At 39.4% G+C, this 26,558-nt stretch overlaps 1 protein-coding gene across 1 annotated transcript in view; it reads right to left on the bottom strand.

Moving 5' to 3' along the window:
- Positions 1–26,558, bottom strand: part of eys (eyes shut homolog) — a gene marked incomplete at both ends in the record, with an annotated part of 143,311 nt that overhangs the window by 59,015 nt on the left and 57,738 nt on the right. Inside the window, 9 exons of the mRNA XM_079168679.1 lie at positions 6,156–6,369; positions 6,857–6,981; positions 7,565–7,689; positions 10,378–10,577; positions 11,017–11,095; positions 11,391–11,562; positions 17,988–18,133; positions 19,585–19,692; positions 20,155–20,251. Of these exons, the coding sequence (XP_079024805.1) occupies positions 6,156–6,369; positions 6,857–6,981; positions 7,565–7,689; positions 10,378–10,577; positions 11,017–11,095; positions 11,391–11,562; positions 17,988–18,133; positions 19,585–19,692; positions 20,155–20,251 (1,266 nt within the window). The remainder of the gene's footprint in view (positions 1–6,155; positions 6,370–6,856; positions 6,982–7,564; positions 7,690–10,377; positions 10,578–11,016; positions 11,096–11,390; positions 11,563–17,987; positions 18,134–19,584; positions 19,693–20,154; positions 20,252–26,558) is intronic.

Genomic DNA, 26,558 nt, shown 5'->3' with positions numbered 1-26,558 from the left:
ACAATTTAGAAAATACATTTTCTTTTTCTCAGGGCTTCCATACATCCATGCTGTATATAATGTAAACGTGATATGTACCCATCAAAAACCTCGGCAGCATTAATGGCATACAGCTGAAAGAGACTAATGCGCAGTGCAGGCCATTTAGTGTGGGAAGCCAAAACGTAGATAATTAGTATTTTGAATACAGAAAAAGAGACTGTAAAGGCTCTTGGTAGCAACACCGTCTTTTTTCATTTTGCTCACTTTACAGGCATACTGTAAATAGTCTTATTTGTCAAAAAGCTGTGAAGCATGCGAATGGCACTGTATTAGACGGGAGAGGAATCTTGGCTGAAATGAAGGTATTCATACAAGTTTATTACGTGCCTCATTTTATAGAGGAATAACATGGCTTATATTATCCATGAGAATGGGCAATTATGGGATATTTCAGTAAAATTTCCACTGCCCGCAAGCTTATTGGGGGTAGTGACGCAGACAAACTTAAAAGACTGGCACAGCCTGCAATTGGAGGCAAGCATTAGGGGCGCTCATGCTCAATATATTTCTCATTTGAAGGAAGTAGTGCAATTTGTTGCAGAAAAGTCTAACCGGAGAGTCAGTTAAAATGAAAAGCATTGCTGGATGCACCTGTCTCATGCTCTGTCTGTTCTTATCTGAAAAAAGGGGAAAAAAATCATTACACTAGAGAAATCAGCAAAGCTTCTTTTAAGTTGTTGACATGATTAATCGGGCGTCTGCAAGTGAGACCTTTATCAATATTTGTTACGCGTCAAGTCCCAATGGGTTAGACCCTCTTTGATCTGACAGTGGGCCCCGCAGGGTATTTGGCAAACAAGCTAACCTGAATACCCCCAATATCTCTGGAGAGCAACGTAACCAATACCCTGAAGAGAATCCCCTAACAAAAAAAGTGAGAATTGTTATGAGCAGACCTACTGTGATCAATGAATTAATGAGGATAAATGCACCCAGCAACAATGCAGTGCTGTCTTCTGCTTGACTCCTGACAGTGGAGTTTACCAATGCTGATGATGGAAAATTACCCCTCGGAGACAAAGCTATTCATTCATTTTAAAGCCTTGTTTAGTCTGATGTAGTCTTTGATGCAGTCTGAGGCTGCTGCCAGAAGGCAGTATCATACCTCATTAGCAGTTAGCTTCAGTCTCTCCTTCAAAGGTCTCCTGTTTTTACTGCTACCTTACATTCTCACAGCAGATTTTTCATCCACATGCCTCAAGTAACTAGTTCGGCTGAATCGAAATTGTAAATGTGTACAACTTAAAACTGTATCCTATATTTTCAGCAGTATCAGTATTTTCTTTACTATTGTTATTAGAACAGGACGGGCTAACATAGTGCTGACTGAGGAGTTTGTCACTACTGGACTCAGCTCAAAAGCTTTTCAAGTTTCAATAGGGGAAAACATTTCTCAGTGGAAATATTCCTTGATATAAATCTTTCATTTCAGATTTAATTAGGGTCCTAATACATGTCCATAAAAGATGTGAGAAAATTGATACGAGTCATATTTAATGTTACTTGGAAAGGTGGAGCACAATGTTGCAGCACAGACTGTATGTGAATGTCAGGCAGGTTAAAGCACAAGATATTCCTCTAGAAAAATATAACAGGAGAAATACGAGCTTAAGATCAATTAATAAGAGGATAGACTTTGGGCGGCGAGATTTAATTGATACAGACTTAATGTCCCATTTATTTAAAAAAAGGCAGGACGTCCGTCCTGTTTCATGCCTGATTTATTTCGTGAGGTAATAGACTGACTGATTGAACTTGTCACAGGACAGAGATAAAATACTGGTGAGGACCGTTCTTGGACCCCTTGCAATTTCAGAGCCCTGAGGGAAGGCAAAAGGTCATTCTCTACTGTTTGAAAACCAGCAGAAAAGGTCTTATTTTTAATACATGTGATGAAAGAAGTTTTGGTTGAAAATGATTATACTGCTGACATACACAGCGGAATAGAATCCTAAATATAATATGGCCACTTAAAAATCTGTTGTCTAATTATATCTTTGTTGTCTGGTTTTAAAAATAACTGATGAAGTTACTCCAACGCACTGCACTGACAGTTACTGTACAGGAGCACACAGGCCATAAACTGCAGCTAAAATGATACATTTAGACACAGCTTTCTTCATCTTGAGGAGCCCTTTTTCCATAAATATTTTTAACTGTGCACATCATGCAGACGTCACCATGACTCACTAGAGAAGCTGAGTCACTAAATATATCAAAAAGGTTACAGGCATACTAACGGGCACTGCCAACTCAATCCGAAACAAGATGCTAACATTTATTAGTGCTGGACAGAACAAATGCGTGCATGTTAAACTGAAGGTCAACAAGGTGACGGCCCCAAGAGAGGCGCTGCATGTTTTAAAAGGACCCTCTGGCTAACCTCTTACTCATCAAGTTGATTTTGAGGAGCTTAAGTCATTTCATTTCTGCTGCACATGTCAGCAACAGATAACAGCTTCACCTGTGCTGTGGTGATCACTCCAAGGAAAGTCAACCAAATCGTGGCTTGGCTGCAGTAAGCCTCCCTCCACCAGCAGTGTCCTCTCTAGATAACCATCGGCTCTCATTTTGTAGAGCTAAAATACTGTGGAGCTCAGCATTGAACGTATAGTGATGAAAAAAAAAAAAAGAAACCCAGAAGACAATCATTTCAATCTGGGGAATAGAATGGAATTTATTATTTGTAGCCACTGGTGTTGCTGAACTGAACTAAATTTCTTTTTGCCATCAAAATTAAGAAAGAAAATTTTTTTTCAAGATTTTGACCAAATTAATGTCAAAGATGCCATCAAGAAATGTTATCCTACTGTTAGTGTACCTGTCAGCCCCTCTATGTATAACATTCAATTGACTTGGTATATTTCAAAGGTTGTGGAGTCTTAGGTTTAAAGGAGCACTGTCTGAGTCTATTTCAAGCAACACCAAGGGCACTGCATGCTTTTAGATGGTGACCTAGTTAGATAAACTCATGAGTTTCTGGGTCCCCTTGCTTTAAAACTTATTTACTCTGATTATGCACGTATATGTAAAAGAGTAAAGAGATGTTTCAGTGTGTAGACGCTTGGGTTTGTTTTTCTTTACCAGTGTCGTGACCCTCTCTAAACCAATGCAATATGCTCTGGATGAGAGCTGGATCAGGTGCATCGGGTAAGACTCCATTATGTTTGGCCCAAAGTGATTTTCAGAGTGTCTCCCCGAATTGGTTCAAGCTCGTCTGTGTTCAATAGGTCTGTTTTACAGCTCTGTGAACAGTTTCAAAGGTAGACAGACCTCATCTGTCAAGCAGTAACAATCTGCCCAGGGCTCTGAATTCCTCCCCTCACATAGATGACTGAATCCAATACCAATAATGTATAACATATTGTGTTCAGTGTCTTCATTTGAGTGTTAAAGGATATAGCGACAAATAATGATTGGACTTACCACTCTTTTAAATTATTGTTCTCAAACTGAAAGAGAAAATGCACTTTAGTGGCCAATACAAAACTAGATTTTAACAGGATTTTCTGTCACCACAGCTGCACAAACTACAACAATCTCTCAATCAAACCTAATATATCATCGCCTGCTATGTCCCAAAGGCTGTAAAATCACATTTGGAGTACCAGCTCAGTGGGACTCTCCTCTCAATCGAAACTGGCAAACCTTGTGCTGCAAAAATGTTTGGTGGGAAGGACAAGGGAAGGATAGCTTTGTAATTTGCCAAAAGAAAAAAGAAATCCCTGGACAACCATCAGTACAAATTGATTGCTGTAATTTAGTGTCACTTTCTTGCACATATAATATGAATGGAAGTAATAGTGTTGTAATGGGAGCTATGACTTGATTGAGAAACATTAATTTAACTTGATACACTGCCACATTTGTCATTCCAGCAATGAGTCTGGGTTTTACAGTCTATGAATATAATTCATGATAGAAGCAGCCTGAACACACAGACAAGTTCAAACATGAGAAACTAATTTGAACTGATGCGAAATTGGAACTTCTTAAACATATGCAACCTTTGAAGTTGTACACATCTTTCACAATTAGTAGGAACTGAGCTAAACTGCATTTAAGTCTGCTTAAAAGAGAGCACAAGGATACTGCTGACTGCTGTATATAAACTCAGTAGTGGAAGAAGTACCTAGATCCTTTGCTTAAGTAAATGTAGCACCACAAACATGTACAAATACTCCACAAATAAAAGTCCTGTATTCAAAACCATACAAATATTTAGATTTGATCTAATAAAATATACAGTAATATAAATAAAGTATAAAAAGTAAAAGTACTCAATGCACAGATAAATGCCCCTTATAAGTGTTATATTAGTGTGATGCTCTGGTGGGCCATCAGGGCCTTCAAGGCCTTCTCTGCTGGCCTAAACAGAATCACAAAGTTATAGCTATTTTATAATTTAATAATTTTTCTGAAATACACTACATGTATTATAATTTATTAAAATATTGTTCTCATTATTTTATTTTCTAATTGCACAGCTACTGTCTCCCTCAGTTGCTCTGCTTCCAGTGCAGCTTGTTTTAAGTAGAGCTTTTATCCAATCAGATTTCACCTCTGTGTCTCTAGGTAAGAAGAGAGGCCCGAGGCCTGCAGACTCACAAGTGCATCCATGTGCAGTTTAAGTGAATGGGGATGATATTGTTGATTGTCATAGTGTTCAACCAATCAGATCTTTAGTTTGACATGTTGGGCGTATTCTTTGACGTGCCAGAGCTGCTAGCTGGCCTACAACTACGTCAGCATTACGTGCAGCTCAGTTTTAAGGTGCAGCTCTGCAGTGAGGTGCAGCATGCGCTGTGATTGGTCAGTGGGCGAGCACGTGACTATTGTGAAACAAAACTTAAAATAGCCATCAGAGGCTTAGTCGGAGTAGTAAGAGTTCAAATTGAAAGATATGAAAGAAATTATGACTTTTTTTGCATTTTGCTTGGTGTAGATTATTATCTTTTTTACCTAGCTTTGTTTTTTTAACACTCAATGGCTGAAGGAGGAGAAATGGATTTGTGAGTTGGGATTTAACCGTGTGATTAAACTCTTTGTCAACAAAAAAAGGAGGATGGAGTTTGTCTTTAAGTGAACAGCATTTGGTAAGTCAACTGCATTTGTTTTTTTACATCTAATATCTGAATGGCCCGTGCCCTCGAGTGTGTAGGTGTTCTGCTGCAGTGTTGCTGGATTGATTTGTTGCTTTGTTGGCATATGAATATATGTGACTGGTTCTTGTGAGTTTGTTGTTGTCATTGTGTTAATTATGTAGATTTGGACTGTATGTATTGTCCGTTAATTACGAAGCATACCGTCATGCGCGGAGTTATTGTTTGTTAAGCTAGTTTAGCCTCTCAGAAGTGCAGGGCCTCAGCTGTTCTTTGTTGTGTTTTTTTTTGTTCCGGGTTGAGAGGTCAGAGTCCGTTGTCTCCTACGTGAGAGCAGTCCAACGAAAAAATTATATTTCGCACAATTTTGGCGCCATCTTGAGGTTATTAGGTGGTGTTTCAGCTGCAGGACAGCACTGAAGGCCCAGGTATAAAATGCATGGACCTCCACTGGTAGGATGTAAAAATGTTTAAGCAGCACTTTACTGTTGAAGTTGGACGAGGTGGAGCTGCTGGTATTTGATCTACTTTAGACGCAGTTAGTTAGTTTAGTCCGGTTCCCAACCGTCGGGATCAGGCACCCTAAAAAAGGGTCACAATTTAAATATGAGGGCTCATGAGATGATGAATGGGTTAGGAAAGATGAAAAAGATTATTCATTCTTCTGACTTTTCTCTTATCTTTTGATTTTTTTGTGAAATACTGGACAGTTTTACCTTTTTAGATCTCACGGAGTTATTTGGATGAAACCATGTGAGGAAAAATGTCTCTTTGGTGAAGCTGCTAATGAGTCATAGAAATCTGAAATGCAAAATGGGGGCCAAATAAGCTTTTTTTTAATAAGGAGTGACGAACCACTAGTTTGCTCTTTAGCAATGCACTGTATAAGCGTATTACTTTCTATGTAAAAACCTACTCTGAAGAGTAACTAGTTATTATAGCTATTAGATACATTTAGCAAAGTAATAAAGTATAAATTGTAGCATAAAATGGATAAACACCACTACATACCTGCAGATTTCTCAGCTGCTGTTGCTGTGGTAAGTGTTGGCGTTGGCACCCTGAGTGTGAAGCCGCGAGTGGTATTTTTGACTACAGTCGCCAAGGGAACAGCATCCGTAACAGGAGGCAGGCAGCTGACCTTGTTGATGCCATCTACACAGGAAAATGCTTCTGGACATGGATTCAACAGGCAGTCATCATAGTTGTGCTCACAGTTCCTCCCCTGTGTATGGAAAATAAACAGCCTTCAGATATGTCCTGTAACTCTACGATGAGATGCTAAATGCGATACGTTGTTTGAATAATTAAATTTGCATTAAGTAGAGAACATGAGATTATGTAACAAAAAACAGGCTTTTTTAAAACTTAAAAACCATGTGATGCGAGATAGCATCTGACTATATTATATTCAAATAATTTTTATGTGCAACGTTAACATTTGGAATATTTTATATTTCATCCAAAGTAAAGTTATAGGGTGTAAATTATTTGTAGTATGAGTAGTAAAAGTGTCGTATGTTGTCATGTTATTTCTATGAGACAGGCATCTGATTTACCTGCTTTACAATGGGAATGAATAAAAGATGATCTAGTAAGTAAGTCCCAAGAGAGGACTCAAGAGTTAAGGGTGCAAGAGGGTAAAGGTTAATAAAAAGAAGAAAAAAAGAGAAACAAGACGGGGAGATGGGGAATATGGTGGGGAGCCTCACCACAAATCCAGGACGACAGAAACAGGTGTAGCCATATCCTGGATCATTCTGAATGCATATTCCCTGGTTGCAGGGCTGTGGAAGGCACTCATTAATGTCATCCTCACAGTGAGGGCCTGTCCAACCTGCCAGGAACAAAAGCCCACAGAGTGCCGTGGTGAGCCCAGGCTCTCCCACTTCCACCCTCTGAAGTGAATATCAATCAGATTCTCCTACATTGATTTGCTTCTTTTGGGGTTCACACACATACAAAGACAAGAAAAGGCTTTCACTAAAGAGCAAGACGCCACATACATTTTAATGAGCCCGCATCGTATCGTCTTTTTATCACTGTCTTTCTTTAGTACTGTATGTCTACAAATTTCCCCCTAGAGAAAAGAAGATGACTTTTGAACGGCTTTGAGGCGCAGAAGCTATGTAGGCAATATGGCAACCTTTAGTGATACTTCACGTGGCCTATTTCAATCCAATATGAGCATCAACATGGTTACATATAGTAAACTGTACTCCAACACATCTGGGGCACAGTGAAGTGTTCCTGTTCACTTAAAAAAAAAAGTCTTGCTATCGAGGTTCTGTCTTAGAAATCTTGTTCATGAGCCACAAAGGTTTCCTTTAACAGGTATTATAAAAAGGGGAAAAAAACAGCTTTGGTTCCCTCATTTCTAGGTAAATTGGAAAAAGTCACAGGATGTCTGAGTGACTCACCTGACCTGCAGTGGCAGACGTAGCTATTAATAAGATCTTGGCAAATGGCACCGTTGTGGCAGGGAGCTGAGCAACATTCGTTAACATCCACTTCACAGAAATCCCCCATGAAACCTGGCGGACAGCTAAGAAAACATATCATACTTTCAAACTGCGAGGCTGTCTCGCGGCGCTGTCACTTCCTGCTTGTGGGTCTGACACACTGCATCTGTTAAAACTGCTTGTTTTCATTGTTTATCGAAACAACTTTTTCTAGTCAGTTGTTGCTTCTTATTTCAGAGTATATTATTTAAAACAGACACATCTGGAATCTGAAGAGAAACAGAAGTGGAATCAGTAAAGCAGATGATAAACTAACGAGTGGCTTCAATTTAAACTGAAAGTAAGGAAATGCTTTTAATTAACATGCCATATCAAGCTATACATAACATTCTTATAATGGATCTGTGGAGACTTAAAAGTATCTGTATTATTTTACAATAATCTACATACTTTACACCTACAGAGTAATAAGATACTGTCTGTTGAACTTAACAGTGCCTATACTATATCTGAACAACTCAAGTCCATCCAGATGCTCTCCTAAGAAAGAAATAGCAATGCATTAGTCCATTGTCAGCTAAATATTCATAATAAATCCAACAACAAATGAACAGTGACAGACTCATGACAAAGTACTTTGGAGTTCTGGCACAGGGTATTTCCGTACCACCTGAATGAAGTTCAGAGAAAACACTGCTCAGCGTAGTTAACAGATGATGCTGCCAAAGGACTGCTCTTAAACAAAGGGCCCTGGTTGTTTTGTCCATGGCTTCACTTAATGAATAAAGCCCTCTATGTGTTTATATCCTTACTGCTAATCAATTTCTTTAAAAAAAAACCTGGTCGTGACTAACAAAAAAAGAAAAGAAAAAAGAAAGTCACTGCTGAAAACTCAAGGTAAGTTTACGGAACACAAACTTGAAATTAGAGATCTTATTTAAGGGGAAGATAAAACATAACGGATTGATTCAGCAGTGCATAAAATCCACAGGTAACCAAAGTGAGAATGTTTATGTGTGGTAATGGTTTTCTGTTGTGGAGTTGGTGATTTGAATAGGATAAGCTGCACCTTGAGCAAAGAGAGGTACCACTCGATTCTGCAGATGTCATCCCCACTGGCTTTAAGTTTTGTAGAAGAGCAGTCGTTCTCCAGATGGACAATGAGCCTGATCGTGCATCAACGCTACCTGAGGCCAAAGGAAGACCGAGGTCTGCTGACTTGCATGGATTTCCAATTCACAGTCACCAGACCGTGAACTCGCTGAACATCTTTGGGAATATTTGACATTATAAAAAGTGCCACGAGCAGAACAATGTAAAGAAACAATGCAGATTCTCAGATTTACCGCAGACAAACAGTAACAAACTCCTGCTCTATTCAAGAGGCTACGATTCCTCTTTGGGAATTGACTTCTGTTGTAAACTTAGATCATAACTGAGTATAATCATATACAACACCAAGAAATGGACAGAGGATTTTATTCATAACCTCTGTGCCAAAAATGAACGTGTACCACTTCACACATACCATGCAGGTAAAACAACACTGTGATGTATGTATTGTAGATGTGGTCTGGCGAAGAAACCATTGCATGACTGATTTCATATTTAAGTCAGTGTGCTAGTCCGATCAAAACCTCTCCATTAAGAAGAAAACATATGTGGAATGAACAAAACATGCTTTGAATGTGATTTGAAGTCACAGTCTGTGATGTAAATGCAAACCAGAAGATTGGCACTTCCACAAAAAACACAAGATGGGCACCTGCTGTCATTCTAACACTGGACAACAGCTATATCTGTATTTATGTTGTGTGGTGGTGTGCATTTTTTTTTTTCCAGAGTCAAACTTCTTAATTGTCTGTAAAAAAGCCAAATCAAACATCTTGACTGATTGCTGAATCTCAATAGGGCCCAAAAACAAGTTAATAATCTATTGATACCATAATGAATTTTATTTGATGTCCAAAGAATCGTAAAGTGCACCCAACGCACAATCATCATGTTGCAGATCAGCAGGACACTGAAGGACATTGTTTGTCCTTAGTGTGCACATGTATCTGTGAATGCACAACACACACTATTTTGTCTTACTCTATGTAATATAGATACATACACAAATTAGCCCACAACATCGGAAGAAAAATGCTGTGCTCAGGCAGTAGGCAGTCCAGTGCATCAATATATAACACCGTGAAGTGCACCAACCCATTTGGACTTGTGGTGGTCTGGGATACATTAAATCATGACACTGAGCATATAGGAGCACATCAGCAGAAGGTTAGACAATGTAATTAACTGTAAGGCATCCAGGGAGCTGCTGTGTCAAATCTGCACACACTTACCGAATACCTCTTGTATTCAGATACACTTCATCACTCAACGGAGCACATGTCAGCAATTTAAAAGTAATGATTTACTGAACCAACCTAGAGGAGTGCTTCTGTATATGAAGGCACAAATATACATTAGCACTATTCTTGAGAGACAAGATCATTTTTTTAGTTAGAGAAATGCCAAATTTATAGAATACTGACCACAATTTTAACAGGGAGGACAGATATTTTACCAGTTCACCTGTGATACTTACAACTCCCCAAGATTTGGATATTTACTGTTTATTAAGCCAACTTATACCCGTCAAGCGTTCCAGTCTCACGGGGCACATGTTCAGTTTACTGTGATAAATTGTGGCACATTCTTCACTCACAATTTGTGTCAGTATCATGTCATTAAAGCAATAAAAGACTTCTAAGAGTGGCACAACTTACCTGCATGTAAAGTTTGATCCCTCACCGTCAAGGCAGGAGGCTCCATTGAAACACAGTGAGACATTAAAAGCGGCTTCTTTGCAGACATCTATATCATCCTCACAAGTTCTCCCTGCGTAGCCTTCCTGACAGAAGCATGCATATTTATCAATGAGATCCACACATGAGCCTCCGTTCAAACAGGGACTGGAAGCACAGTCCTGGAAATGAAAAGACAAAGACACTTTACCGGTAAGTATTTTGACAGATACAACCATGACATGCACAATTGACCATCTAAAATGCATAGTGTGCGATTAAAAAAAAGAAAAAGCAACAACTTTGGTTTAGAATAAATTGTTAGTAGTTAGCAGATGATCAGATTATCCACTGAACTAAACACTCAGACACATTGTAAGCAACTCGATGTTTTATCTCTAGAGGCCAGCACAAGCTGTGGTTTAAATCAATTAGGCATTAGACTAAGCAATTTCTTTTAATCAGGTATTTGTACAATGCTTACATGATCCTGGTAGTTCAATTGACTTATCTTGTACAAAAATCAATAGAGGTGGTGATACCAAAGGCCACACAAAGATTAGAAAATGCTCGTCATTCCTTTTGAACACCCAGCAGGTTCATTAATTAAGCCCAACTCACGTCAATGTTTGTTTCACATCTCCTGCCGCTCCATCCAGATTCACAAAGACAGGAGTATGAATCTACTCCATCTTTACAGCTGAGAAGGCCACAAGAGATGGGGTTATAATTGATTCCTCAAAATTATACTACAGTATGAAATCAACCAAAACTCACATCTTTTGCTGTACAGTTCATGCAGAATCCTTAAAGATATAATCTTTGGAACGATTGAGCATTTCCCCTTTTTACGGAATTAATGACTCTATACAACAAGTGACATGTGTTTCCGCTCACTGCGCTGGCATGGAGTGTAATTACAAATAATTCCATGCAATTGCCACACTGCATTTGCAGTCTTTCTGTTCTAAATGACAGCAAAAACAAATCGGTACCTGCCATGAAGACAAGGCTCTGACACGCATTCATCAATGTTCGTCTCACATTGGAGCCCGATGAAGCCATCAAGACACAAGCAGTGGTATTGATTAGGCGCGTCAATACATTTACCACGATTTCGGCATGGGTTCGAAACACACTCATCGATGTCAACTCCACACCGTGCCCCTAGGAAATGAAGGGTATTTTAGTAAGACATCATATACTCAACAACTTGATAAGAGAAATTTTAATTTACATTTTTTAGAATTCAGTTTTCAAATATGACAAAAATTTCAAAAATCTATGAAAGTCTTTGCAAATTACAAACTAGACACAGGATGACTTTTGATTATTCTGCAAGATCTGTGGAGACACCATTGCACATGCTCCGGGACATGATCCCGTTTTTACACTGTTTTGTGAGTTTGATAAATCTAGAGGAATAAACTACACCGTTTATGTTTAATGCAATTAAGGAATATGCTGACAAAATTCCTCAGTATTTCATATATTTATAGTTTCTGGACGCAGTGGAGGTGTGAGGTAGAGATAAGCTTGTCAGGATGAATTTGTTGTTTGTGTATGTCTTCGTATGGGACTTGTTAAAAGAAAAAAAACACCTTCAATGCTAATCATACGGTAACATATGCCGTTGTCAATGTTACCGTATGATTAGCATTGAATGAAAAACTAAAAGACTTATGTTTATTATTAATTATAATATTCAAATGAACTATAGGGCAACAATAAAATGCAAGCGTGAATTTGTGAAAATGATCATTTGTAATGATTAATTTGTAATTATAATAATAATAAAAAAGTTCACAGGTTTTCAATCTCATCTCTACATGTATCTATCTGGGTTCTGGATATAGTGAGAATAACGCCTGCAGTTGTTGCCAATGTTCTCCTCGTCTGCTTGCCGTCTTGGCTGACGCTGAATCAGACTACGGAGACTCTGTTTTTGGATTTGTGGATTTATCATCGCAAGTTAGTTCAAGATTGGACAAAAATATTGCAAAATATTGCCCTCTAAGGGCAGTCTTAGGTGCTGTAGTGGGCTCAAAGTCTAAAAGCTAGAGTGAAGATACTGGTGTCATAAGAAATGAGAAGACCTGAGACATTCACAGAAGTACTCGCTAACCAATCGCTCAAAAATTAAAATCTCCGAATGTCAAATGTTTTTGATACCAAATCACAGCATGGCTTTGTCTATGGGACACAATAGAGCATTAGGATGGTCATCACACACACAGCTGAGCTGCATTTCAAACTCGATGTATACACTTCTCTATGGCATATACTGTTGACCTGCTATCTCCCCCTAAAGATCCCCTTAAAAAAAACAGCAACGGGTCTATGTGGGTCTCTTAGAGTTAACGACTACAAGATGCAACCAGTACGGTCCTTTGAGAGCAAAACACTGTCTCCTAACAGCCGCATACTGTCCAGATAGAGCTGCCTCACCAACATGACATGTTTTTTTTATTTATTTTTTATCTCTGGTCTCTTTAGTAACCTTTGATAAAAAGTGCTCACAGGCTGGCAGAGATGGTAAACAAGAACGTGCTGTGTGTAGTTTACTGGTATTGCATTGAAGGATCTCTGGGTTTTTCACCTCAAGTTACCTCTTGCTCGCATATTATTTTACTATTACTGTCAACATACCTTGATTTTGATGAAAAGGGTTTGCCATGAAAAAAAACAAATTTAAAGTGCCTTTATCTTGTGATTCTATTTGACACTTTAGCTTTAATTATCAGCATCCATCTGCTACATGAATAGCAACTGAATCAAAGCATAAATATTATATCCTACTGGAAGTTTTGAACAAAGTTTTACACCCTAGTCTTCTACAAAATATTGTGTGAACTTCTTCACACCTGTTATTTGAATGTATAAGATTGATATGGCTTATGGGTCTAATGATAGCAGGAGAAATGTCTAGGAACAGAAACAGTTTGTTATATGCTGTAACTGCAGATCGTTTGTTTTGTGTCACACTGATAGCAGAGTGTAGTACATTAAAGTAACAATAAACGGCTGATTAAATGAAATAATTTCTCCGAAAATGTGACTGTGAAACAAATTAACCAAATACAACCTACTGATCTAAAGATGCATGATGTCTTTGAAAGGCCAGTTTACCCAAATGTGTTCCAGAAACATTGTACTGGTTACTCCCTCCATGCTGTGAGGATGGAGGCAGACGCCTCAGGGGCAAATAAAACCAAAGCTACCTCACTGGCTTTGTGCTTTTGTCATTTAGGTGAAGCGACCCTTTAATAAAAACAGTTTCAACTTATTTAACAACAGAATATAAATTAATGACAAAAGCTTTTTTTTTTACAGCCCTAGCCCACTAAAGGACCGGCGCGTGTTGCGACAATCGTCAACGTCCCTGAGAGGATTCAGTGAAGTGCAGCACTGAACTAATGGAAAAGTGTGTCACATATATACGCACTGTATATCCTTACAGCTGTGCCTACACACAGTACCATACAAACTGTGCTGCACCAATTGTGCTGACTCAAAGAGAACACATGAAATGCACTCAAAACACCTTATACCTTCACTGTTCATCAGCCACATTTAAGATAACTCTGAGGACTCACTAAGTAAGTCAGCTTTACTCAAAGAGTTGATGCTATTTATTATTTATGCAGACCCCACAAATATAGCAATGAGATCAGAGGAGAAATGGAGGGGAGAGTTCAAGCTGTGAAGGAATCACCAGATAACAGAATGTGTCAAAATGTGTCTTCTGCCAACAAATCAGAGACACAAGTTGGGAAAACACACTAATGACTGTTTGTAGTCGTCTAAATTATAGCACTTCTTCAGTGAGAGCCACAGAAATGACTCGTTTTGCTGGGGAATTAAAAATAAATGGGTTGTTCCTAATTCTACAAACAGGCATTTTTATGATGTTGTTTTTCACTAAAGTGGTAAAAATATTATGTACCAACTACTAAAATCTCAACTTCGAGGAATCGAGAGAAAAACCCACCACTGACCCAATCATTCGGTAAGCTTTTCATCCGTTGACTGAGAAAGATGTAAACAAACAAAGTGACAAGAATGTATTTCATGCCTCCTGTGTTTCATCATGAAAGAGAATGAATAAACCATTTAGGAGGCTAAATTGGCAGCATTGGAATATGATATTCATAACTATGTTTTAATCAGTGTATGAAACACGCACAAAGTGTGAGCAAAGAGGCCACTGTCGTGAAGTGAACCAGGTGAAGTGAAGGATGCTAAAGTTGACGGCAACTACGATTGTTGTTTAAATATATGCAAGTAAGAAGCCAATATTTTATCAATACATAGGTGCAACAAGAACGGACATGTAAGCGAAACAACAACCATTTGAATCGGCCACCGCTGCTGTTTACACAAGCACAGCACGCAGGATCAGCCAAAAGCAGCCAGGAGGACAGAGGACAGGAGGACAGGAGGACAGACGACAGGAGGACAGAAGACAGGAGGACAGAAGACAGGAGGACAGAAGACAGGAGGACAGAAGGACAAGAGGAATGACTGATACTGACAGATGTCTGTGTTCTTCATTCTTTAATAAACTTCACTCAGAAATGTTATTTATTTGATTAACATTTTACATTTGTTCCTAATGAGATATAAACATATATTTTAAATAAATTCAAATTATTATATATTTTTTTAAATTCTATATATGTTGTTAAAAGCAATTATTTTGTCATGTAGAAAAGCCGAGTATTGATAAGAGTAGCTCCTAGTTGTACTAAAATCCTAAAGATAACTATCCCGACCTGAAGGCCACCGTAGTTCTCCAACACGCTTGGAAAGGGAGGGGTGAGCAGAGGGGTATTTAGTTGGTTGCAATCTGCAACACACCACTATAGATGCCACAACATCGTACACACTGGGCCTTTAAGTGTACACAAAAAAAAAAGAATCATCAGGTTCCCTCATTGCAGAATGTAAATGGCTCCTTTCTTGAGACAAACTCATAACTTGTTTCATTTGGCCAAAAGTAAAGCTATGCTGCAATTAGAAAATTCACAAGTTTACAGGTTAAAAACAATCCCTGAACCAAAAATAATAAGAGGAAGTTGCAACAGAAAATGACCTATGGCTCATGTGATACAGAAGTGTGATGAGGGAAATGAAAAATCTCTGATTTGTTCAATACAACAATTTGCATGACACTTCTATATCCCACTAGCCATAGACTGATGCTCACACTGTGTCATTTCAGTTTGTATTTAGGTCAGATCGGAAGGACTGAACTATGAATGAGATATGGGATTACATACTGAATATTTAATGCCGCAGACTGGTCAACAAGGGTCTGAAATAGCTTTTAAAAAACATAGTAATCAGCACTCAGCCCAAAAACACATGTATAAGTCATGTACTAACTCTGTCTCAAAGTATTAAGAACTGTCTTCTTCTTGATACAATTAATAAATTCCACTATTCTATTTACGTTAAATGTGCACTACACCTCTAAAGCAATAGATCTGCAAAGCCTCAGTGGCAAATCGAAATAGTGACCCAATGTTATTCATCAAGTTCACCCAGTAAAATACTGAATCTGCTGAAGCCTTAACAGCAAACAGCATTGCCCGGGCCAGAGCATCATCCACCAATGTGCTGACTGAGGAAGCTGCAACAATGTGCTGATTGCACTGTACTATCACTCAAGGGAACATGCTCCTTAATGATGGGTGAAGAAGAGAAAACAGAAGGTGACGAATAGTGTGCTTAAACTGTGATTTATACAAACACGATTACCCATTAATCATGTCGCTGTAATGACTTCTGACCTCAGTACAGAGCACAGTTAAATAATACATTATTGTGATTGCAGAGCCTTTTAGACAAAACATACTAAATAATGGTCAGACAGCTGAGATGTAGGCAACTGCCAAGACAGTCGTACGGCGTAAGACACAGCATGCTTTAAAGTGTTCGTCAATATCTCACGGAAGACAAAATTATATTGTAAATAGAAATAAAGCATGTGATTATGTTACAGCCATAACTTACGGTTGTTATTAAGAATGTGATTCATTTTGAACAGATTGGAGAAGATAAAAAAAAGCAGCTTATTAATCTTAATGTATTCTTTCTAAGTGGGTCATCAAGATGTTTATTAAAAAGGATTAAAATAATTTATAAAAGCAGGCAACGGTATCAGAAATGTGAAAAGAACAATTTTCTGTCTTTTAGCTTCAATCGTTTCTCAAAACTCAAACATGTTCCATGTAAAGAAAGCTTGAAAATAACCGATCAGTTTAGAATAGTCAGGTAATGGTCTAAGCATTAATACTATGGAAAAAACTGAGTACAAAAACAGGAAATATCGATGCACTGACACACTGACCAACAACCAACCACCAAGAAAATCCACTGTGAATAGCGATGCAGGTGGGAATGAAGTGTCATTATAGCTTAATCACATCCATGAAAGTGAGTAGATAGCACGAGACTGATTTATTAGTAAGCAGCTTCAACTGTTACAGTCAAAATGAATGTTGGCATTCGATATGCAAAAAAGAAAAAAAACCTCGACTTCCCTGATGGCTGAAGCAAATAATATGATAATACCATCAAGTGACACAACGAGTTACAGCATTTCATAGATAGAGGAGATGACGCATCATACCATCAAAGCAGAATAACATTTAAATCAATTCCAATCAGGCTGCACAAATACGACGTGATGAATAACCCTCAGATGAAAAATGTACTATTAGACTAGAGTAAAAAGAAGTCACACACAGCTACAGCGCAGCACAACGAACCCGCTTGTGTTTTTGTAAAAAGTTGCAATGCTGTTACACATGTTACTAGAGCAAATATTTTGTATGAGTTCTAGTTGGTTTCAGCCAATCCAAACTGTACCCTCTGGCCGCTTGCTCTCTTGGGGAACCCTGTTTCCTCAGATGAGCTTAGAGCAACAGAAAAAGTAATGACTTGTACTATGCTGTGCGTAGGCCTAATAATAAAAGCTGCTTCTGTGGGAATTGGGCCATGCGTGTCAGGTTCGGCTCTCCAGAGTAGCAATACCTCAGAGATTCCTCCCCCCCTCCCCTTCTCAACTGGGGAAGGATAAATTGATGATACAGTGCGGAAGACAAATGAAATTAATCTTCCCAGTACCTGACAGGAATCGGCTTTAGTGCGCACACACACACACACACACACATATACACACACACACACACACACACACAGTTGCTCTAAAATAGCTTGATATCCGCACAAGTGGAAAATACGACAAATCGATTGAAGTAAAACAACATTAGCGCTCCAAGACTAAAGAAGCTGATGAAATGAAATAAATGAAACTCACAGACACGGAGATGTTTTCATCAGATAAAACACGCGACGTGAATCGATCTCGCTGCCTTTACTGAAAGGCTGCCACTGTATCTTGTCGAGGCAGGTGGGCTAATTAAAAGCAAGTATTCTAAAGCAGTTTTTTTTTTTTTTTTACACTAAGCCAGATCTGTGTCAGAGTGTCCATAATAGCGTGTGGCCGCAGCAAGTGTTGATACGCTTTTTAGTTCGACTCTCATATTGATCTTCATGTCACCTGAGGGCAAAAAAAGAGCTACCTGAGTATCCAGGGCGACAGACACACTTGAAGCCCCCGGGCGTGTTGATACAGATGCCCTCGTGTAGGCAAGGTGAAACTTCACACTCATTCACATCCAGGTCACACAGCGTTCCAAAATAACCAGGAGGGCAAATGCAGCGGAACCTAAGGAAGATAACACTCAATCATTACGAAATAAAGAGAAATCCAATGAAGACCAGTGTGTCCGACAGTATTGAGAGCATATTATATTTGAGTTTAGTTCAGTTCTTAGCATAGCTTCAAAATATGCAGAGTTATTTTTCTCAACAAAAACTGCACACACTCTTGTAGAAGCAATTAACTGGAGAAAAACACTGTGTGTGTGTGTGTGTGTGTTACAACCCCACCAATAAACCCTTTTCCACTCTCAAACTCATAGGCAGCTCTTAAAAAACAAAACAATAGAGCAGCAATTATGTTCCCCTGTGTGTACCTAATGTGAATTATATTTGATGACTTATTACTTAAGAGCTTCATCTGTCCAATAATGTGGTTTACTCAATTCTAATTCCTCCCTTCAGCTGTCGGTGGGTCTAATATCCCCTGACCACACACCTCAGAGGAAATGCTTATTCTGTTTGTAAGTGAGATAATAAGAAATCAAGTCATTAGACACCTCTGTGCTAAAATCTAAACTACATCTTTTGATTAGTTCGACATCATTTTTCATCAGTGACACCAGCAGTGGTATTTATCATGCCACAGCAGAACTGTGCCGCCTAATAACATCAACTCAAACTGCTGGACTGACCCGAGACATCTCCGTCAAAACAACTTCTTTATTGCACTCAGATACACCGCTGCCTGTTACAATCTGCTAGTCGATAACAATTAGTCGTACCTACATGCAGTAGATGAGAGAAAAAGATGCAACTTTTACAGAGTCAAACTCAAAGTCTCTAACTCAAAAGTAAAAAGACAGCAAGGGCTCACTGAGTACGCTGCAGAGTCTGATTCATCGCCCCAGCACAGATGGGCTTGTTCGGCTTGTTGGGTCAGGGAGATGGAGATAGCGGCGTGTGCAGTGTGTTTGTGGTGGGCAGCGAGGTTAAAGCACACCTGATGTGAACTCCCTGGACTGTGCAATCAGGGGAGCGCTCTGAGCAGGGCCAGGTCACATGGGAGAAAAATCATGACGGGAGACAAACTGGAGACAAACCATTTAGGACTCAAATTGGCCCTGGGACTTCGCTACCCATCTGTCCGACTAAGCCCGGAAGCCCCGGGGCTCCCATTAAGCACAGCAGAGAGAAGCACCAGTGGAGTAAAGCCCGATCTAGATACATGATGTGCTCCTGCTGAATTCGCTCTCTGTCTTTAGAATAGCAGCTTATGTGTGTCAAGGATGAAGACGGGCTTGTTATATAAACCAGAACACTTTGAAGAGAAACATCACAACCTTGTGCGTTTTCTTCGGAGAACGGTTTTATTTATGGGCCTTTTAAAACAAATGCAGGAAATTAAAGCTGCTTGGCCTTTACTGATATGTGCATTTTCTTTTAAGTGCACAATACAAAAAAGGCTAAGGAGCAATGTGGAAGCAAACAAAAAGAAAAAGGAATTTTAATACTTACTTGTTCACGAGGTCTTGACAAACGGCAGAGTTGTGGCAAGGGCTCGAAGAACACTCATTGATGTCTTCCTCACAGTGAAGGCCAGAAAGTCCCATCGTACAATCACAGCTGGATAGGAAAAATCATTAATATGGATATATTGTCTCGGATGGAAAATAGAAGATCTATCTGTTTCCCACTAGCACATGAAGAGAGGGGGGGAAAATCTATAGAAATGTAATATTCACTAAACATCATATTTAGTCTGATTGCACATGCAGTACAGTGAAATAAGCATGGATTTTAACTGTTTCAAAATAAGGGCTGCATTACAAGAGCAATAAGGCACATTTGTTTCGTTAACAATTTCACCTCATTTTAACCTGAAGCGTACATTATTAAATCCATTCAAATACATTTGAAGAAAGGGCCATGAGCTCAGAGCAGATCTTTCAGCATAGTGTATCAAAATGACAGTATAATGGCAGGGATACGTTGGATTTACCAATGTTTGAAGGACATCACCACAAAGCCTGACATTTTTCTTGCCTCCTAAGAAATGAAAAGCTGGTTAGGGAGAACACTCTTTACCTGTAGCTGTTGACCCGGTCCACACAGGTGCCCTGGTTTTGGCACGGATTTGAGCTACACTCATTGGTGTCAATTTCACACCAACTTCCTTCAAATCCTGAAAGATAGATGAGATGGTCATGGATCAGCAAGCCCCACCACATCCTGAAAAACGTCAGGGCCGATGATAACAAAGACCCCAGTGAATGCCATTTTAATGGAACTAGTAGCCCCTGTAGCATATCTCATCTTCCAGCTCTCGGCACTCACTGTTTCCCCTTTGAGAGTGTGTAAGTCTAATAATACTTTAGTGCTACAGACAGATTGGTCTGAGGTTTAGTGGTTTGGGCTTTGGGAGGTGTGTGGCTTTGTGCACCACCGTGCATACGTATCTGTGTGTGTTTGAGAGAAAGCTAGTGAGTGGGGGGGGGGACATCTTGCTAAGTTGGGGTAAGAGGGGGAGGCAAAACCCAAGAGCTCCATTGCCCTTGTTCATTAGGGGGTTGAGGGGCAGGATGGCTAAGCAGATCAGCATGGCTGTTTTGTTGTACTTTTGAAGGCAGCCTGGGAGCTTGTAATGTTCTGCCTGTCGGAGATATTCCTCTGGTGCTCAGTTTCAGTCTGGTCCCTGTGTGGTTTTCCGCTAAATAACTCAGTTTTATGAAGTCAAATAAAAGAATAGTTGAAACCCAACTGCACCGTTGACTATAAGCAAATGATGGCCATGAAGAGCAGCATTTTATAACTGAAGACCCATTTTGATCTGATGGGTAATTCTGAACATGTTGAAATTGAAATATCACTGAAACATTTTAGCTTGGAAAACCATATATCCAAAGAAATGTATTAGCACTTTCAGGTTGTGCAATTTCGTTTCCTTTTTCATTTAAAAAAGAATTCCAGTATGTACATTTATTGGGTTCACAAATTCAAGTAAAGTCAAAGATACGACATTCACACCTAATTATCCAGGACACCAAGGATAAGCAATCTAAACACGCGTATTGATTCTTTATGCCCATCATTTGCTTCCATACAATCAACTTTCAGCATTATGTGACTGCCTTTGGATTTGTTATGGAATGAGCAACGATTTTTAGAGCTCAGACCTCCAAAGACTGCTGCTGTGCTGTCCCTGCACGTCACACATAATTAAAAATGATACAAGCATATAACAAAGGTTTAACAAAACTAGCTTATAATGAGTGTTAGTGCATTTATTGCTTCCTTGTCTCATTATGATACTCCTGCTGCTTCAAGTTAAGAGTTATATGTATTTGAACTATAATGAGTTTTGGCTCATGTAAGTATAAATTATCAGCTGAGAGAAGTAAATGCATTAACAATGATGAGGTTTATAATTATTTTTGGGACAAGCACTTGTATAATCTTGCAAATGTGAAACCGAAGTAGTTGCTTAAATATGAAGAAATGTTTTACATCACATTCTATATTTCAAAGAAACATGGATGTACCAGTATTAAAGTATGATAGCCTAATACCATGTATCAGATGTTATTTTTCTCCTGTACCGTCTGTAACGATACTATATGTCAGGAGATAACACCATACAATGCTCTGTAACGGCATGTTTTCAAACTGTAAATAACAGATGGTAGGAAATGATATAGAGCATACATTTCTGAGTGCAGATAGATGGAGCAATTGCAAGCCATCAATTGTGGATTGCTACTCAGCTATATAAAGGTCAGTACAATTGATTATGAAGTGTTGAATAAAAGATGGCTTGTGCTCTTCAAGCAACTCTCACTGTGCATGTTGAATCAGCCGAATGAACAATGTTGTGTATGATTATGTTAAAAAGGCAAAGAGACAAATTTCCAAAACACCTAGAGTGACTCGAATGAAAAAAAAACAAACAAAGTACGACAGCGACACTGACGCAGTTCTGTGCATTTTGGGATGTCACAATGAGAGGGAATCCGTGAGACCACAGAGCATCTGGTGAATTATGGGACAGCACAGGTTTCCCAAGCTGGTCTGTCAGTCAACGCAATGGTGGAGCACCACAGGGACTATTTCGAATGTCACCGCAATGTAATGCATCTTCTGCCACTGAGCAGTGACTGGAGGCTTCTCTTTGACAGAGTACAGAGAGGGATACCCAAGGCGTGTGCGTACGTAGTCATTCCATCATCTGGCTGGAGCTACAGTATGTGATCACTGCTCATGCCGGTGAATGTCTCCGAGGAGAAGAAATTGTGGGTTAATCCCCAGTGCATATAGCGAACTAAGTTTGATGGACGTTTCAATTGAAATATGAGCGACATCTTCACTTTAAGAATGTGAATTTGGTCAGGACTGCTACATTTGTGACTATAGTCTCGTCAAAGATGCTGTCAGTGTGATGTCACAATTTCTCGGAGGGGGTTCATTTACGATGATATTACCCTCAGCTTGTACAATATAGATTGTGGTGTTTGTCTGTGGTGTCATCAGAGCGCTGTCAGACGGTACATCAAATCTTAGACGTCACTGAACTCTTAATCTATGTATGATTTTCATACTGACACAAAAACAAACCTTCAAGTTTTCTGTCTGTGTCGAGTTCTGGTCCACCAATTTATTTATATATACAAAAAACTTTGGGGTGGGTGAAGGTTTTTTAGAAATATTTTTTTTTACATTTGTAAAAAAATGTTTATATGAACATATATACATATAAACATATGTATAATTTTGTTTTACAAATGTAAAAAAAATCATGTTATTTTTTCTGACTGTAAAAAGAGACACATCTGGCACAAGTGGACACATCATCAGTGCTGTGCAACAAACAATAAACAACTCAATTTAGGAAATTAAAAACAAATATGAATGACCGGACAAACCAGATATCAAATTAGTCATCACAGCGGTGTTTCTCATAAGCAGGAGGTGCACCATTCTTGTGAGGCCTTCACATGCACTGAGCAGAAAACTGGGTTACTTGAATAAGTGGGTTGAGAACAGAAACCTCTTTGCATGTAAACATCAGGCACTGCATCCAATTTACCCCACTGCTACACACCTGGACCACCTCCTCGGTACTGCGTATGAAGGCACAAAATGATTAAACACCGAGTTTATTTAAAATGTGTTAACTGTACAGCTGTTGCAGACCCAGGCCTATTTTTATAGATTATGTGGATATTTTGCTACTAACCTCTTTCTCACAGTAGCAAGCACGTACTTAACCACAGCTCTAGATTAAACAATAGTATACCCCTGACATTGTGATCATCCACTGTCTACTTATAAAACATACCATTAAATCAGCTAAATGTATAAAGAAAAAGTGAAACGAGCCATGTGCAACAGCCTGGGCGCAGGTGTGTTGTCTTGGAGCTCAGCCACCTCCATTAAGAGAATATTGAAAATACACTACAGTAGAGGCTCCAAATGTGTGCCTTTACTGAATCATCTGTAGCTTTTCAACTATAAACTGTGCTCCACGAAGCAAAAACAAGAAATTTAAAATTCAGACTATGCTGTGAACTTTAAAGCTCAAAAATGAAAAAAAAAAAAAAAAGAACGTTATCTTTAATGAAATGGCACTCGTGGCAATGTGAAAAGATTGCGAGCACTGCTGATCCCACTGGAAATCAACACCATGTCTGCAGCTCCAGGCAGCACTCTGTTTAGTTTGCTCGTCCATATATTTGATTGTAAATGTCAACAAAATATGACGCCCTATGACACATGCCGCCCTGACGGTTGATGGACGCTGTCGCCGTCATGATGTCTGTTCTCACCATGACATGTCTGTTATTTAGTAGAGGAGCAAAGTGTTTCAGCATGTGGAGGGATACCTCCATTTCCAACCTACCAATCTGGACTGGCACATTCCATCACATCCAGAGACGGATGGGTCCATCTACACCGATGTGTGAGAGGTCATTTAATTAAGTTCTTGATGGAAAACAGGGTTGTACAGTACGCCAGGTCTGACTGCAGTGAGGGAGTGACAGTCAGCATTCACCCTTTGTGCCTAATGAGGTCTTGGTGGAGGCGGCCGAACCACCTCTGGATTCTCTTCACGTGAAGGAGTCCCAGGGGGACCACCACACGGCTTGCGGACATCGTACCATCACTGAACGCCCCGTCACCACTCTGTGGGGGGCGAGATGTGTGACAGTAGAGAGTTCAGCTAATCCAGCCTGGCTGGGGACAGTTTTGCTTTCATGGTGAATGAGTTAATATCCACACTCAGGTAAATCAATGACTGGGTGGGGAGCGGAGAACTCTTCTGCCAGTTAATGGCGAAACCCAGTGTTGTACTGTGGGTGCTGTGCGACTTCCAATATTTGGAGGGCAGCCTTCTCATAACAGGGGGGCCATAACAATGAGGTCTTCTAAATACGACAAAACATGGAGAATGTGTGCGGAGCAAGAGAATAGCCAAATAGCAAGAGAATAGCCAAATGGCAGCCAGTTCAATTCAATTCAATCTATTTTTGTATAGCCCCAAATCACAAATTATAAATTTGCCTCAGAGGGCTTTACAATCTGTACACATGCGACATTCTCTGTCCTGGAACCCTCACATCGGAACAGGAAAAACTCCCCCAAAAACAAACCTTTAACGGTGAGAAAAGAGGGAGAGACCTGTGGGAGAGCAACAGAGGAGGGATCACTCTATCCCTGTTAGGGATCCCTGTTATCAGTGCCTCCAACAGGGCAGAGGGAAAGCCCAGATGAGAGGACGAGAGGTCTTCATCCAGGATGTCCGGGAAATTTCTGGAGAAGATGTTCAGCTCTTCCGCCGTCAACATATCCTGAACGTTTTAAAGCCTCATTTGGGTTAAGTACAACCGAATGTTGAATAACACATTTTTTATGTTAAAATTTACTTTCGGGACTTGAAAACACACTGTGAAAGGGTTAAAGTTCTAAGATGAAAACCACCAGACCAGATAACACAGAGGTAGTGACATATCAATCGCAAGGTAGACGCGCTCTGAATGGGACCATAATTTATGAAATTAACATCATGCTATTGAAGAAGACCATAAACTTACGTTTACAATGTTTACTTATGTAATAAATCAAGTGAGAAGTAGGTCATTTTCTCATAGACTTCTATACAATCTGACTTATTGTTGCAACCACAAGAGTCGCCCCCTGATGGCCATTTTAGAGAATGCAAGTTTTAAATAATATTAATAATACTGGAGGCTAAGCAATCATCCCGTTCCAAAAAAGAAAGTTTTGATGAGATTGTAACTTATTATATATAATTAGTAAAAATGATATGGCTATATGCTTAAGGGAAAAGTTCCCACAAGGAAAAGTGTGGGACACGTTTCTGACTTTTCTTAAAATGTCAGGCTTTTTAGTCAAAATTTGAATACATCCCTATTTCCTCTCTTAACAGTGTCCTCTACTGCCCAGCTGTCATAATCTAAATGAAAGACTCCTCTGACTTGATACAAATCCAGATGCACTCATCTAGGGCGCCTTTGGCCGCCCTGTGCTTACAGCACTAAGTTTCATGAGCTGTTGAGAGTGCTTTGATGACTGTTTTTTTGCTCAGAGCTTTGCCTATCAGGCTACACACAGGGTGCCTTCAGCCTTTTGATTGGTGGAGCTTGCTGGGACTCTACGTCGTCTGGCAGCTTTGCTAACAGCAGAGCACAATAAGGGATGGACCAAATGATTTACTGTCGCATATTTTGATTTACAAGTGACAAAATGTTTTTTAAATAAACAATGTGTATATCATGACATAATCCTAATAAGACAAACATAATTGAAAGTTAATGTCATAAAGTAAAAGGCAAGAAGTGATGTTTTTAGTGACCAAAAATGCTCAGGTCTCTATAACTGAAACTATGCATTCGTAGAGAGTACGCTCCCTGACTTCATTGTGTCCTCCAACATCTGAGACTAAATCCATCCCCTTGGCTCTGCTGCATGAATGAGTATATTCTGTCAGCCTCCCCAGGTTTATATAGAAATGATTTGGTTATTTTTACCTGCTGTGAAGCATTCAGGGGTTAAACATCAATATGTTAGAAGCTATTAATGACTGAGAATATTTATGAGTGAAAAACCACTGATACCACTACGTGCTCATTGATGCCTTTTTCTACCCAATTTTTGATGCAGCTGTTGTTCGGGCTAGAAATAGAGGTTTCAAAGCTGAAATGGAAGAAAAGAACCACCTTTTGCCCTCAGCAATGGAATATCACTAGCGTGCTGAGACCTTTGCTCACTGAGGCACGCCCTCATACTGAGACTGAACACCTGCTACATTTTAATATTGCGTCGCCTCTCTGTGTGCCTTCACTTTCAGACTATTAGACGAGATATCAGTTATCCAAATGGAGCAATGGTTTACATGCTATGAACCTAGCTTAAATACAACATGGTCACTGACTGCATCTGTCATAGACTATTATACTGATTTCTATGAAATATCT

The sequence above is a fragment of the Pholis gunnellus genome (assembly GCF_910591455.1).
Source record: "Pholis gunnellus genome assembly, chromosome: 11".
In the NCBI taxonomy this organism is placed as follows: Eukaryota; Metazoa; Chordata; class Actinopteri; order Perciformes; family Pholidae; genus Pholis; species Pholis gunnellus.
The sequence above is the reverse complement of the archived record's forward strand: the minus strand, read 5'-3'. Positions and strand labels throughout refer to the sequence as shown.